Genomic DNA, 14,904 nt, shown 5'->3' with positions numbered 1-14,904 from the left:
GAAAATCACATGAAATAAGGAATTCCCTGGTAGTCCAGTGGTTAGGACTCAGCGCTTTCACTGCTGAGGCCCAGGTTCAATCCCTGCTCCGGGAGCTAAGATCCCTCAAGCCGCACAGCCAAAAAAAAGAAAAACTGTGCTCATTAATTCACTCATGAAAAAAATGAACCCCAATCATGTGTCAAGTTGTGCTGTAAATGCTGAGGAGACAGAGATGAAGCTGAAGTGCTCCGAAAAGGAGCACATAATTACCAATTTTTGAGCCCTCACTGTATGCAGCTTTCCATCTGTTATCTCACTTAATCTGCACAACATCCCTACTAGGTCAGTGCTTTATCAAACCCACTTTATAAATGAGGAAATGGAGGCCCAGAGAGGTTAAATCTGTCACCCAAGGACGTTCACCTCTTAAGCGGCAGAGCTTAGAGCTTGGGCTCAGGACTGACCCATGCCTGACACGGCTGCCTCCCTCCTAGTTCTAGATCTTTGAATACATCTGCCTGATTCCAACCTCTAGGTCTCTATCTTGCTGTTCCCTTTCCAGGTATAGCCCATCCCACTTTTTTTTTTTCCTTTTTTTCTTTCTTTCTTTTTTTTTTTTTTTTTTTTGGCTGCAGAACCCCCCTCACCTTTTTGAGTTTCAAGTTTTAGATCAGGTTTCAGGAAGCCTCTAGGACCCCCAATAGGGCCCCTCTTCTGGGCTTCCTCTGCACTTAGCCAAACCTCTCCCATGATATTAATCACATCAACACTACATCCCTTGTCTCTAAACTCTTAAAAAAGCATGTTCCTGGGAATTCCCTGGTGGTCCAGTGGTTAAGCCTCCACGCTTTCACTGCTGAGGGCCCGGGCTTGATCCCTGGTTGGGGAACTGAGATCCCACGAGCTGCAAGGTGAGCCAAAAAAAAAAAAAAAAAAAGTTCCTTATTAGTAAAAAGATATTTAGGTGGACACCCAGAATATAGGCATGTTTCTTTATAAAGTATATACACATGCATCTATCAATCCATATACATTAAATATTAGTAAATCCTAGTTTTTATTTTTTTAATGAAAAAGAAAGATAAATACAGGATCTGATGTCATATTTTCTTCCCATGCCCCATTTACCACCAACAAATTATCAATACAAATCAGCATCTCTAAGCCAAAGCTCAGGGCGCGGGAGGACCTGGTACAGTGATGCCATCCTTCAGGCCACTGAGGATCTGAGTTTTCAGCCTCTTCCCTCAGTGGGCCAGGCAGGGGGGTGGGTTCGGGGCAGGAGCACCTCCCACAGTGCTGCCACCCTCTTGAGCCAGCAGGAGGTGGGGGTGAAGCTGAGCCCGGATTAGCTGGGGCCCGCGGGGAAGCTTCTAAGGCTGCAGGGTGGCCAGAGCAGGGGCTGTGGATAGGCGCAGGCACCATGCCGCTGCAGGACGACACCCTCCGAGAGGTGTGGGCCTCAGACAGGTCTGGAAAGCCCTCACCTCATCCTACCTGAACCCTGGTTGGGGGGCCAGATGGAGGGTTTCGGGAGGGGCAGGAAAAGGGGAGGGAGACAGACTGATTCCTTTGCTACCCTCAGCGGGCATGAGGAAGAGGGCCAGAGCCCGGAGGTCCAGCAGCGCACCAAGCAGGTATGTCACCCCTGCTTGGAGAAGAGACAGAAAGAGCACCCCATGCAGGGTAGGGGGTCTGAGAGCGGGGAGGGTCCCCCTCAGCAGCCTCTGGGGCTTGTTGCTTCCCTGGAGGTTTTTGTTTTGTTCTGTTTTTGCACGAAGGGGGTGTTTGGGGGTATGGGGTGTCCAGGGGATGAACTTGGGCTTTGGGGCATTGGAGGTGGCCGTGATACACGGGAGGGGGTCATCCTTCCTCACCCCAAGAAGGGGCGCAGTTCCACTCCAGATAATCTGCGGTTATTTCTGGCGGCTCAAGGGATTAGAGAGTGATAGGCAGCCCTCAGAGCCCCCCTTTCCTTCCCCTCCCTCCTCTTGACCCCCACTCTGCAGCGACAGAAGTTGAGGAAGAAGAAGACAGAAGCCCCAGAGTCCCCCTGCCCCACGGGATCCAAGCCCCGGAGACCTGGAGGCGTGCGGAAGGCTGAGCCCCGGGGCGCCCCCCAGGGTGAGAGTCACGGGAGGGAAGGACCGCAGGCGAGGGTGTCCTTGAGTCTAGGAACCCTCCCTGGGAGCAGGGGCATGGGAGGGGGGGTAACTGGAGGGGTAAGGGGCGGAGCGGGCTTGGGGTTGAGCTGGGGGGTAGGAGGAGTGTAGGGATGATGAAAGCTGGGAGAGGGATGTCCAAGGTGGAAACAGAGCCCAAGGGAGAGCCCAGGGTGAGGAGCCTGAGGGGGAGTGGACGCCGTTGGAGGTCCCGCCTGACCCGCGCATCTCGGCTCAGCGGGACGGAGGAGGAGCCCGCGGGAGGAGCCCTCCGGGGAGCCCGCCGAGGCCAGGGAGCTGCAGACGGTCTACGCCAAGTTCCTCAGGGACCCCGAGGCCAAGAAGCGCGACCCCCGGGAGACCTTCCTGGTAGCCCGCGCCGCAGCCGCGGAGGACGGTGAGAGAGCACCAGAAGGAAGGGGGCGTCTGGAGAGGAGGAGGGAAGGGGCTGGACAGGAACAGCAGATGGAGAGAGGCAGACAACTCGGAAAAACCGCGTGCACGTCCCTGGCTTCGTCTCTGAGCTAGGAAAACCTTTATTCTCGTGTTCTTGTCCCATCTTTGGGAGGCGGAAACCGAGGCACATTGAGGTTAAGAGTTTTGCCTTAAACTGCAGCTTCCCTGGTGGTCCGGTGGGTAAGACTCCACCCTCCCAATGCGGGGGGCCCAGGTTCCATCCCTGGTCGGGGAAATAGATCCCACATGCATGCCGCAACTAAAGACCCCCGCATGCCACAAGGAAGATCCTGCATACTGCAACTGAGACCCGGCACAGCCAAAAAATTTTTTAAATAAATAAATATTTAAAAAAATTAAAAAACAAAAAAACCCTGCAGCTAGGGGCTGGAGGTAGCTCAGATGGGTCTGGCTAGAAGTTAGAAACGGCAACAGACCAGGACAGGGAGAAGCAGAGTGGGAGAAGCAGTGCAGGTGTCTTTTAGAAGGGGCTGAGAAAGGGAAACTGAAAGACCCCAGGAGAGTGTGTGAGGAACCGAGGGTCCCAGAGAGAGAGGAAGGACCTGCAGAGAAGGGCATTTTCCCAGAACAGGATTGCCAAGCCCTCAGCATCCCCCCAACTCCAGCTCTCTCTCCTGACTTGTAGACCTTGGAGGACTCTGGGGTCACCCCCTTCTTTGAGGAAGGTGCCGAAACTCCTTTCTTCCTCCTGTTTCTGTTCCAGAAGGGGAGCCTCCTACCCCCAGCTCCTTCACCGCCTCCCAGCAATCTGGAAGGACTGGGATCCCCAGATAATGGGGCCCACCCCAGCCCCCGTTATGAGGAGTTTTTACCTGCAGGGGATGAGGAGGAGGAAGAGGACAAGGAGGAGAAGGAAAAGAAAGAGGAAATCCGTCTGCCACCCAAGAAGCCCCCCAAAGAGAAGGCTTCTGCAGACATCAAGGAGAGGAAGGCCAAGGCCCAGGGTCCAAAGGGTGGGTGTTGAGGGTCCAGAGGCGGCAAAGACACACAAAACTAGCCCTGCCCCTGAGGGGCCTGGTGTCTCATGGATACGCAGGAGTTGAGACATCAAAAAGCTCCCCGGTGCCTGGACCCAAGAGTTTTTCCCTTTGGTGGTTTCTTCCCTCCGATGGTCCTTAAATCAATATGTGCTCCCTCCACCATCCCCCCCAGCCCCCTGCCCAGGGTGCTCTGTGAGCCAGGGAGGGCAGAGGATTTTAGTTTTCTTTGTGATTTTTTTTTAACTCTAGATGGATTATTTTTATGATTTTTACAAAAGTATCAAAGTGATTATAGTAAAAAATCAAACAGTGAATAAATGCTGTGATAGCTCCCTGGCTGGGGAACCTTGCCCCATGGGTACTGGGGCCTGGTCTACGTGTGGACATATAGCTAGGACCTTGGGCTTCTCGGAGGGGTGGGGAGGACTGTCTGTAGCACTGACCACAGGAGGTTTTCTGGAGGAGATGGGGTGGGAGCTGGGATTCAGAGGCTCAGTTAGGAGGCCTGGCATTCATCCATTCATTCATTAACTACTTATTAAACTCCTGGTGTTCATCCAGTCCTTTTTGGACTCAGGGTTAAAAACAAGACAAGCAGAAGGTGCTCTGGGGCTCCCTGGGGAACTGAAGAAACAATGAGTGGATTGGAAGGTGGCTCTTCTTTGTCTAACTCCCACCCTCCATTTCCAGAGGACCTGGGAAGCCCTGTCCCCCCACTGAAACCTCTGCGGATTAAGAAGAAGGAGGCATCAGCAGGGGAAGGGACCAAGATGAGAAAGATGAAGAAGAAAGGTGAGCCTGGTCTGTGGAGGAACAAGGGACTCTGGGTGAGGCGGGGGGTGTGACCTCTTCACATCCACACACACAGGGTCCGGGGAGGCCGACAAGGACAGCTCAGTGAGCCCGACCAGAGTGAGGAAGAAGACACCGGCAGCCATGTTTCTGGTTGGGGGGGATGACCCTGGGGAAAAAGCTCTGAAGAAGAAAGGTGGGTGGCAGTGGCCTCTGGTGTCAGGACATCCAGAGGCAGTCGTTGGTGTGGAAGGAGGGATGCAGCATAGGGTGAGGAGTAGGAGTTCTAAAGTCAAAGATTTGGTATATGTATGGATTATTCGCTTTGCTGTATAGCAGAAACTGACACAGCAGTGTAAAGCAACTATACTCCAATAAAAAAAATAATAAAGTCAGAAGACTGGGGGCATCTTGACCCCCACTTTAATAGCTGTGTGGCCTCAGGCAGTGTCTTAGCTTTTCTGAGGCTATTACTTTATTTTCTTTTCTTTTTTAAATTTACTTATTTTATTTATTTATTATTTTTGGCTGCATTGGGTCTTCGTTGCTGTGCGCGGGCTTTCTCTAGTTGCGGCGAGCGGGCTTCTCATTGCGGTGGCTTCTCTTGTTGTGGAGCACGGGCTCTAGGGGCGCAGGCTTCAGTAGTTGCGGCTCGCGGGCTCTAGAGCGCAGGCTCAGTAGTTGTGGCGCACGGGCTTAGCTGCTCCGCGGCATGTGGGATCTTCCCAGAGCAGGGCTCAAACCCATGTTCCTTGCATTGGCAGGTGGATTCTTAACCACTGCGCAGCCAGGGAAGCCCTATTACTTTCTGATAATAGTGAAAAGGGGTTGCTCTCTTGTGGTTGTGGGAGGGGTCCAAGAGAGGCGTGGGTGTTGGACGTACCTTGCAAAACATGATGGGTTCTGCCAGGGTAAGGGGTTAACAGACTTGCTCCCCTACAATGCTCAGGCACTCCCAAAGGCTCAGAAGAGGAGGAGGAGGAGGAGGAAGAGATGGCAGCTGTGGTGACCAAGAACAGCAATCAGAAGGGCAAAGCAAAAGGAAAAGGCAAAAAGGTTGGAGCCCAGACGGGAGAGGGTGAGGTCCCTCCAGGGAGCAGTGGCAGGGGCCTGGGCTTGGGGGACCTGACTGTGGGACCTCATGGGCTGGGACCATGGAGTCACTTGGGGTTAGAATCTTAGCTGCCTCTCTGGTGACAGGATATGAGGACAAAGGGAACCAGGTTTGTGAGAACAGAAGAGGCAGTTGTGGGGTCACCAGGCTGGGACTGGCCACCCGGGGGCCTTATGTCACCCGCTCTGAGCTCTCCCCCCTTCAGCCTAACTATCAGACACAGCCGGAGATGCTCTCATGGCCCCCACATGAGAGCCACACATTTTCTGTACCAGGGAGGTGGAGCACAGGCAGACAGACACATGCATACACATCCCTGGGCACACTGACTGACTGACAGCCAGCTGTAGTTGAGCTTTTTTTTTTTTTTAATTGGGGTATAGTTGCTTTACAATGTTGTGTTAGTTTCTGCTGTACAGCAAAGTGAATCAGCTATATGCATAATATATCCCTTCTTTTTTGGATTTCCTTCCTATTTAGGTCCCCACAGAGCATTATGTAGAGTTCCCTGTGCTATACAGCAGGTTTTCATTAGTTATCTATTTTATACATATTAGTGTATATATGTCAATCCCAATCTCCCAATTCTTCCCACCTTCCCACCCATCCACCCCGTACTTGAGTTATTAAAATAGTTCCACTCTGCTGCTCAGAGTGCCTTCTGCTCTCCCACCCAGGCCCTCCCAACCTTCCAGCATCCAAACTATCCAGCAACCAAAGGGTTAACACTGGCCATCAGAGGCCTCCAGGACCTCCTCCAGTCCTACCAGTGTCCACTCTGACGGGGCAGTCTCCATGGGCAGAACACGTTGTTAAATATTTCCTATACAGCCCCCACTCACAAACAGGACTCAGGTACCAACATGCACAGGCAGGAGTAAGCGGGAGAGAGAGGTCGAACTGGAGAAAGAAAGTGATGAAAGTCTTCGAGAAACAGGTTTCCATGAATGGAGAGATCATCCTGAGGGCAGGGCCTGGGGGGATCTTAGTTTGTGGGTTTATTCCTTTTTACAGGAGTGGTCAGGTCTTGGGGGACTGATTCACATTAGCCAAGATCACCAGAAACTGCTATATAACTGAAAGGCCAGTTTATTGTCTTCCAGAAAGAATATAACTGCAGTACAGCCTTTAATATAGTAGGCCCTTGAAATTCACCTCTGTAGAAATGTTTGAATGAGTCTGGTTTTCCCCACACCACGTTCCAAACATAGTCTTGGATTTCCCAAGTTTCTTCTGGAGCAGCCTAGAGCGGAGAAGAGATGCCACTTACCTGGAGGCTAAGGGCCCGCTCCCTAACACCAGCCTCACTTCACACACAGTGCAAACCTGCCCTCAGCAAAAATGGGCAACCTCAGCACATCAGGGCTTCTTAGTGACCCCCAGACAGCATTTACACCTGAAATGCACACACCCAGGTGGCAGTCCCTTGTCTCCCCAGCTGGGAAACTTGGAGTTAGAGTCTTGGTTCCCCCTCTTGTGAGGGACAGAACATGACAGCAAAGGGCACTAGGTTTGTAAGAACAGAAGGGGCAATGGTAGGGTGGTCACTAGGCCACCCTAGGGCCTAATGCAACCACATAGTTATTAAAAGTTTTTCAATGAGCAAAATGAGCTTATTTATTCATTCATTGTATTGCTATATAACAACCACCCCAAAACTTAAAACGACAATTTATTTTCTTAATTTCTGTGAGTCAGAAATCTAGGAGTGGCTTAGCAGGGGTAGTTTTGGCTCAGGGTCTCCTGTGAGGTTGCAGTCGAGATGTCAACTGGGGCTGTGGTCATTCTGAAAGCTTGACTGGAAATGGAGGATCCACTTCTGAAATGGTTCACTGTCATGATTGTTGGCTGGAGGTCTCTCCAGAGGCTGCTTGAGTGTCCTTAAGACATGGCAGCCAACTTGCCCCAGAGCCCAAGAGTGGCCCAAGAGATACAGCAAGGCAGAAGCTGTAATATCTTTTATGACCTAGCCTTAGAAGTGACCGCCCATCACTTCTGCCATATCCTATTGGTCACAAAGACCAACCCTGATACAGTGTGGGAGGGGTCTACACAAGGGCATAAATACCAGGAGGCAGGGAGCATCGGGGGCCATGTTGGAGGTTGGCTGCTACATTCATTGAGTATTTACTGTCTGCTATAATTATATAGTGGTAGCTGACACTTCTATAACACCATGTGCTTAGAACACAGCAATCTGCACCTTCAGCCTCACCTCAGTTCACCCCCTGAGAGCATCCATATGATGGAAGGTCTTTCTAAAGGCTCTGGGTTTAACAGCATTCAAAGCCCAGCTTCACCTCTTACTATGTGAACTTGGACAAGTTATTTAAGCTCTCTGAGCCTCAGCTTCTTCACCTGTATAATGGAACAACTACCTCAGTAGCTACTGATAAGAGGAATGAGTTAATATTTGGAAAGTGCTTAGAATAATTCCTGGCACATTGGTAGACTTTCTATGAGTGTCTGTTAAATATATAAACTAAGGTCTGTCCCAGGTATCCACCCCAACCCTACATACTTCTCAGATGAAAAAACTGAGTCACAGTGTGGTTAAAACTTAACAACCACGACAGACAGTTAGTGGTGGAACCAGGATTTGCACCCAGGCTGTCTGGCTCCAGAGCCTGGGCTCTTAACCACAAGCTACACAAAATAGTAATAAAGCACAAAGCTCCCCAGAGCCTCCTAACAAGGCCTGGCGAGCTGCTGGGGGAGGGGGAAGGGCCGGCTGCACTCTAACAGCCTCTGTTCTCTCCCCAAACAGAAAATGGTGAGTTGTCCTGCCTGCCCTGCCTGCATCCCGGCACCGGGGACCTGCTGAGGGCCGGGGAGCTAGTGCTCTGGGGCTGATGCACCCTCTGCTCCCACCCAGAAGGAGGAGAGGGCCCCATCCCCACCCGTGGAAGTGGACGAACCCCAGGAGTTCGTGCTTCGGCCTGCCCCCCAGGGCCAGACGGTCCGCTGCCGGCTGACCCGGGACAAGAAGGGCATGGACCGGGGCCTGTATCCCTCCTATTTCCTGCACCTGGACACAGAGAAGAAGGTGGGTCGGAGAGAGGTGGCAGCCAGTGGGACGGAGAGTGGAGGGGCCAGGACCCAGACTGAGGGAGAGTCTAGAGCCAAAGTGGGGTTGGGGGGAGGGCTGCGGGGCAAATGGGCCTTCTCTTTCCCCGGGTGCACCTCCTTCCTCCAGCGCATCTCTGCGACCCCTCTCCCCAGGTGTTCCTCCTGGCTGGCAGGAAACGGAAACGGAGCAAGACAGCCAATTACCTCATCTCCAGCGACCCCACCAATCTGTCCCGAGGAGGGGAGAATTTCATCGGGAAGCTGAGGTGGGGCTGGGAAGCTCAGTGGCCAGTCACCTCTGTCCCCTTGTGCCTGGCAGAGTGCTCACCACATCGGACACTCTGGAATTGTCCCCTGGCCCGGGGCTTCTCACACTTTGACAGGCATAGATCACTTGGGGGTCTTGTTAAAATGGTTCAGTGGGGGGAGTTCCCTGGTGGCTTAGTAGTTAGGATTCTGGGCTTTCACTGCCGTGGCCCAGGTTCAATCCCTGGTCTGTGGAACTGAGATCCCACAAGCTGCAGGGTGAGCCCCCTGCCCCCCACCACCCAAAAAAAATGTTCAGTGGGTCTGGGCAAGGAGTGAGGTTCTGCATTTCTAAGAAGCACCCAGGTGATGCCCACACTGCTGGTCCAGAGACCTCACTTGGAGTAGGACATAAGGTCCATGGGACAGGGATTATGCCTGTCTTGTTCATGGTTGAATTCCTAGCATGTGGCACATAGTAGCTATTCAATAAATATTTACCAACTGAACGAACGAATAAATATTCAGCACCTACGCTGTGCTATGTCTCTCCATATAGCTCATTCAATCCTCACCACAAATCTGAGAGGTGAAGGGAAAGTGAACCCCCGAGTCAGGCCTTATTTCTTTAATTTATTTATTTAACAAACACTTATGTAAGGCCTACCTATGTGTTAGGTGTATTTCTAAGTAACTTCCAAATATTAATCCATTCAATCCTCTTATCAACCAAATGCGGTAAATACTGTTATCATGCCCATTTTACAGATGGGGAAGTTGAGACTAAGAGTTTAAGTAACTTGCCTGGGGTCATACAGCTAGTAAGAGATGGAGCTGAGATTTGAAAGCTGCCCAGTCTCCTTCTAGATCCAGCTTTTAAAAAGACTTCATGGGGGAAGCCAGGGGCAGGGGACCTGAATTGCTCGGGTCCTAATACACACCCATGCTTGAGGTAGGAAGCTCTCAAAGCTTGGCTGTGAGGAAGGGTCTGGGAGGAAGGGTGTGGACCCTCCTCAGCCCCGCCCCCAGCTCCACCCTGCTTGCAGGTCCAACCTCCTGGGGAACCGCTTTACCGTCTTTGACAACGGGCAGAACCCACACCGCGGAGGTAGCACGGATGTGGGGAGCCTTCGGCAGGAGCTGGCGGCTGTGATCTATGTGAGAGTCCCACCTGTCCCCCGCGGCAGGCAGGCCCCTCCTCTCGCCGGGGCCGGCCTAACGCGCATCTCCCTCCCAGGAAACCAACGTGCTGGGCTTCCGAGGTCCCCGGCGCATGACGGTCATCATTCCCGGCATGAATTCGGACAAGGAGAGGGTCCCCATTCGGCCCCGCAATGTGAGCCCCGCACCTCCCTGAAGCCCTTCCCAGAGGGTCCTGCTCCGTACTGACCTGCTTGTAACCCACTCCTGGGAAGCTGGGGGGCGGGGGAGGGGTGCTCGGCCTGCCCAGTACCCAAACCCCTGAGCACACCCATCACCCTGTCACAAATCACCCTGTCACCCCATCACCCTGTCACAAATTCATTCTGGCAACTTGTGGAATGAATTCCACAAGAATTCAGTTTTTCACTGAATTCACCGAAACAAGCACAATAGGGATTGTTTTGTTTTGCTTTGTTTTTTTCAGTTTACATCAAATCCATTCATATATTCATTCAACACACATACATTGAGTGCCAGGTATTAGTCTAGGCAACTGGAGATATCAGTGGACAAAACAAAGATCTGCACTCATGAAACTGGCATTCTAGTGGAGGGAGGCAGACAGTAGACAATAATTGTGATAAATAAGTAAATTGTGTAGTATGTTAGAAGGTGATAAGTACTGTGGGGAAAAAAGAAAAAGTCGAACAAGGGAAAGGAGATGAGGGGTGTGTGTGTGTGTGTGTGTGTGTGTGTGTGTGTAGGTTTCAATTTAAATACAGTGGTCAGAGTGAGCCTCACTGAGAAGATGAAATTTGAAGGAGGTGAGGAGCAAGCCTGCAAATATCTGGGAAAAGAACATTCAGGAAGGGGGAAGAGACAGTGCAAAGGCCCTGAGGCAGGAGTGCCTGGTGGGTTGGAGGAGCAGGTCAGAGAGGTGACAGTGAGGGGCAGATGAGTCTGTATAACTGGTTTTTACTCAGAGAAACAGGAAGCTATAGCAGGGTTTTGAGGAAAGGAGTGATATGATTGACATATTTTAAAAAGCAAAGGTTTTTTGTTTTGTGTGAGGGGTAGGGTAAGATGGAGAGATGGCTTGGAGAGAGGTGGCCTCCTTCAGTGTGTCAGTCCCACGCTCTGCTCCTTAGCACTGCAAGTTGGGTGAGCCCAGGATTTCAGAGACCGATGACTGGCATGTTGACACTCACAGTGATGTCACTTTACTCATTTGCAATGAAAAAGAATACTCCCATCAGCTGATCACACATCCCTCCCTGCTGGAAAGTCACACTGTAATCAGAGGCCTGGCCAACCCATGGGGCACGAGCCCTGGGAGGCTCCGGTCTTTAACAGCCTGTGGGTTCCACAGTTGCTCCTTCCGTCCTGGAATAAACACATAAATCCTCCAGAGGCAGTGCCTCCCACGTGTGTTTGGGCTTGGTAAGAACTACCCAGTGCTGCTTTGGGTATCTCTTCATCATCTTACAGTTCATTCATTCCCCAATCATTTATTAAAGCCAGGCACTGAAGATCCAAAATCAACACAAGAGTTACCATCAAAACAATATCTGATATTTATTGAGCATTTACGCTGTGCCGGGAACTGATCTAAATAACACTTCATGCACTATTAATCATTTAATCTTCACAAAACCCTGTTGTGAGGGAAACTGAGGCACAGAGCCATTAGTCAAATACTGTGCATGCTGTTAGGGTATCTAATTCTGTCCATAACAGTGCAGTGGGAGAAATGGTAAGAGCAAGGTGTAATGGAAGCTCAGAGCTGACATCTAAATCAGACATGGGGTCAGGAAGGCTTCTTGGAGGACACGATCTTGAGTGGACTCATTCTAAGTCATGAACATGAACAGATGACAAAGAAACTAAGGAGAGAAATGTCTCAAGAGCACCATCATACAGACACTGCGCCTTCCTTCCAGAAACTCTTCCAGGACATTTTATTTTAACTACTCTTTACCTATACATCTCTCCAAGCTCAACTGTGAGCTCCTTGTAAGTCCTAGAATAGCTGGTTCATCCTTGTAATAGGTGCCAGCATATGGCCGTTCCTAAGACCCCCTTGGGCACCAATGGCATCGAGCACCTCCTGTATGCCAGATGCTACTTTCCACTTTCCAACCCTCCACTTTGGCATCCCACAGCAAAGCCCATTCTCACAGATACACACCCTGCCCATAAGGACGCCACAGAGACCGCGCATGCGCTCAAGGATACCCCGCATGGACGTTGACACCGAGGCTGCACACACACAAGGGCATGCACACATCCCCAGCCCCCCCCACCACCACCAGTCCTGAGATATCTCAGCCACCCCTAACTGTCCTCTCCCTAATACTGCCCCACCCGTGGCACCCCAGGCCAGCGACGGGCTGCTGGTGCGCTGGCAGAACAAGACACTGGAGAGCCTCATCGAGCTACACAACAAGCCCCCCGTCTGGAATGATGACAGTGGCTCCTACACCCTCAACTTCCAAGGCCGAGTCACCCAGGCCTCGGTCAAGAACTTCCAGATTGTCCACGCCGATGACCGTGAGTATCTGAGGACCCAAGCCAGGCTGTTCCCCACCACCTCCGTGACCTCAACCCTTACTCAAGTCTTTCCCCCACCCCCCATCTCTCTCTCTCCCTCTCTCTCTCTCTATATATATAACACACACACACACACACACACACATACTGGAGTGGAGCTGTCCTTTATCTCTGGAGCCAGAACATTCAGGAAGGTTACTCTCTCCTGCGGGGGCATTGACATGGTGCTCCCAGGAGCCTCATATATTCCAAGCAGGTGTCTTTGGGCTCACTGTTCCAGGCTGTCTTTCTAGCACTGACTAGAGCCTGGGGTAGATATTGGGGTATTCTGGGTAAGACTGTATTGAAGGGACAGTTACGCTGCTGGAGCTTAAAAGACATTGATAGGGAGTTCCCTGGCGGTCCAGTGGTTGGGACTCAGCACTTTCACTGCCGTGGCCCTGGGTTCAATCCCTGGTCAGGGAATTAAGACCCCGCAAGCTGATACCGCAAGCCACGTGACGCATCCAAATAATAATAATAATAATAAATAAAAATTTAAAAATAAAAAAGACTGACAGACCAACCCCCATGTGGCCAAGAAGGATGCTGAGGCTCAGAGAGGGCCGCCCATTATCCAAAGTCTCTCAGCAACTCCAGGCAGTTACCCTGGCCCTCAAAATTTATTTCATAAACACTTACACAGTGCTTTCTATGGACCAGGCACTGTTCTCAGGACTTCACAGATACTGAATCATTAAATCTTTTCAGGAATTCCCTGGCGGTCCAGTGGTTAGGATTCTGTGCTTTCACTGCTAAGGGCATGGGTTCAATCCCTGGTCGGTGAACTAAGATCTCTGCAAGCTGCGCCACCGAAAAAAAAAAAATTAAATCTTTTCAACAGCCCTGTGAGAAAGGTATTATTATTGTCCCTATTTGGCAGAGGAGAAAACCAAGGCACAGAGAAGTTAAGTAACTTATACATATAGCTTGTGAGAGGCAGAGGTGGGATTAGAACCCAGGTAGTCTGGCTCCAGTGCCCAACCCCACGAGGATGGTTGCCTTTTAGGAGTAGGAAATATAAATCAAGCATTTCTATCGTTCTCTCTCCAGTGAGGTCAAAGGCCTGCCCTCGAAGAGTTACGGAAACAAAATGTACCTTGAACACAATTAAGTGAAAATGTCCCCTGTTACAAGCCTTGGGGAGAGGTCCCCACTAGGGTGAAGGGGTTTGGATATGGAAAGTTATCTCCCAGGGGCTTTCCAGGTTCCCAGGATTGGTTAACATTGAGCGAGTTCCCCACCCCCACTCCATCCTAGGGATGTGCCCCCTGTGTCACCTGTCCTGAGGCCTTGAAAAACCGCTCTCCAGATCACATTTCTGGTGGAGCCTGGTCGGCCGAGGTTGGGGGTATTTTTAGCAACATCCTGTCCCTATGGATGCTGGGGGAGGTGTTGGGATTGAGGCTGGAAACCTGGGCCAGATATGGGATGGAGGCTGAGGGGTCCACTGGTTAAGGAAGGGAACCATGAGGCTGGTGGTCTAAGACAGGACTTGGGGTCTGGGGGTGGGAAGAAGAAGGAATGGGGCAAAGACAACAGAGGCGTTGGAAAGGAAGGATTCTAGGCTTAAGGAAGTTTGACCGGTTCCTCTAAGTGTGGGCTGGTCATATGCATAGCTCTGGGCAGCAGAAGGTAAGGCAGGGTCGTCACCCTCAGGGGCTTACAGTGGCTGGTAAAGCTGCAGGCAAGTGGGGCTTGCTGGGCGAGATAAGAGGGTAGATGGACGGTGGGGTGAATAACTGAGACGTGGCTAAGGACTGGGGCCCCAATGCAAGAGTGGGGGACTTCCCACAATGTTGAGGGCACTGTCTGCCAGGAGGGAGAACCCAAGAGGTCTCGGGCCGGCGCCCCCCCCCCCCCCGCCCCGTCTGTATCCATAGCCGACTACATCGTGCTGCAGTTCGGCCGCGTGGCAGAGGACGCCTTCACCCTAGACTACCGGTACCCGCTGTGCGCCCTGCAGGCCTTCGCCATTGCCCTCTCCAGTTTCGACGGGAAGCTGGCCTGCGAGTGACCCTAGTTGTCCTCAGCGCCCGCCAGGGTTGGGGAAAGGATTCAGTTTGGAGGCTTTAACGGTCCCTTCACCAGAGTCCCCACTGAAGACTCCTCCCTCGTCAGGGGCTGACCCCTCTGTCTCCGGGTGACCTCCATCCACTGCCCAGCCTGGCACAGGCCGAGGCAGGGGAGGAGCTCACACGGCGGGTCGGACGGAGATGAAGAACATCTGGAGTTGGAGCCGCACATCTGGTCGCGGAGCTAGCCTGCGCCGCTTCACCAACACCACCCCCGCCCGGCGCCCCAGTCACTTCCTGTCCAGGAGCAGTAGTCAGTGTTGTTTTAACCCCCT

The 14,904-nt window shown here is 51.9% G+C and overlaps 1 protein-coding gene across 2 annotated transcripts; it reads left to right on the top strand.

Annotated features, from left to right (window-relative positions):
* Positions 1-1,405: 1,405 nt before the first annotated feature.
* Positions 1,406-14,571, top strand: TULP1 (TUB like protein 1). Of its 2 annotated transcripts, none has more exons than XM_068557417.1 (14): positions 1,406-1,452; positions 1,568-1,619; positions 1,992-2,070; positions 2,383-2,541; positions 3,440-3,574; positions 4,292-4,393; positions 4,470-4,589; positions 5,343-5,455; positions 8,383-8,553; positions 8,730-8,842; positions 9,869-9,980; positions 10,060-10,158; positions 12,344-12,515; positions 14,438-14,571. In XM_068557417.1, the coding sequence occupies exons 1-14, from the start codon at positions 1,406-1,408 to the stop codon at positions 14,569-14,571; spliced, it is 1,608 nt and encodes a 535-aa protein (XP_068413518.1). The 2 variants fall into 2 exon arrangements, with proteins under 2 accessions (XP_068413518.1, XP_068413519.1); XM_068557418.1 differs by lacking the exon at positions 2,383-2,541 and adding an exon at positions 2,245-2,251 and having other exon boundaries at positions 1,992-2,072.
* The last annotated feature ends 333 nt before the right edge of the window (positions 14,572-14,904 follow it).

This window comes from Eschrichtius robustus, chromosome 12, assembly GCF_028021215.1.
Source record: "Eschrichtius robustus isolate mEscRob2 chromosome 12, mEscRob2.pri, whole genome shotgun sequence".
In the NCBI taxonomy this organism is placed as follows: Eukaryota; Metazoa; Chordata; class Mammalia; order Artiodactyla; family Eschrichtiidae; genus Eschrichtius; species Eschrichtius robustus.
The sequence above is the reverse complement of the archived record's forward strand: the minus strand, read 5'-3'. Positions and strand labels throughout refer to the sequence as shown.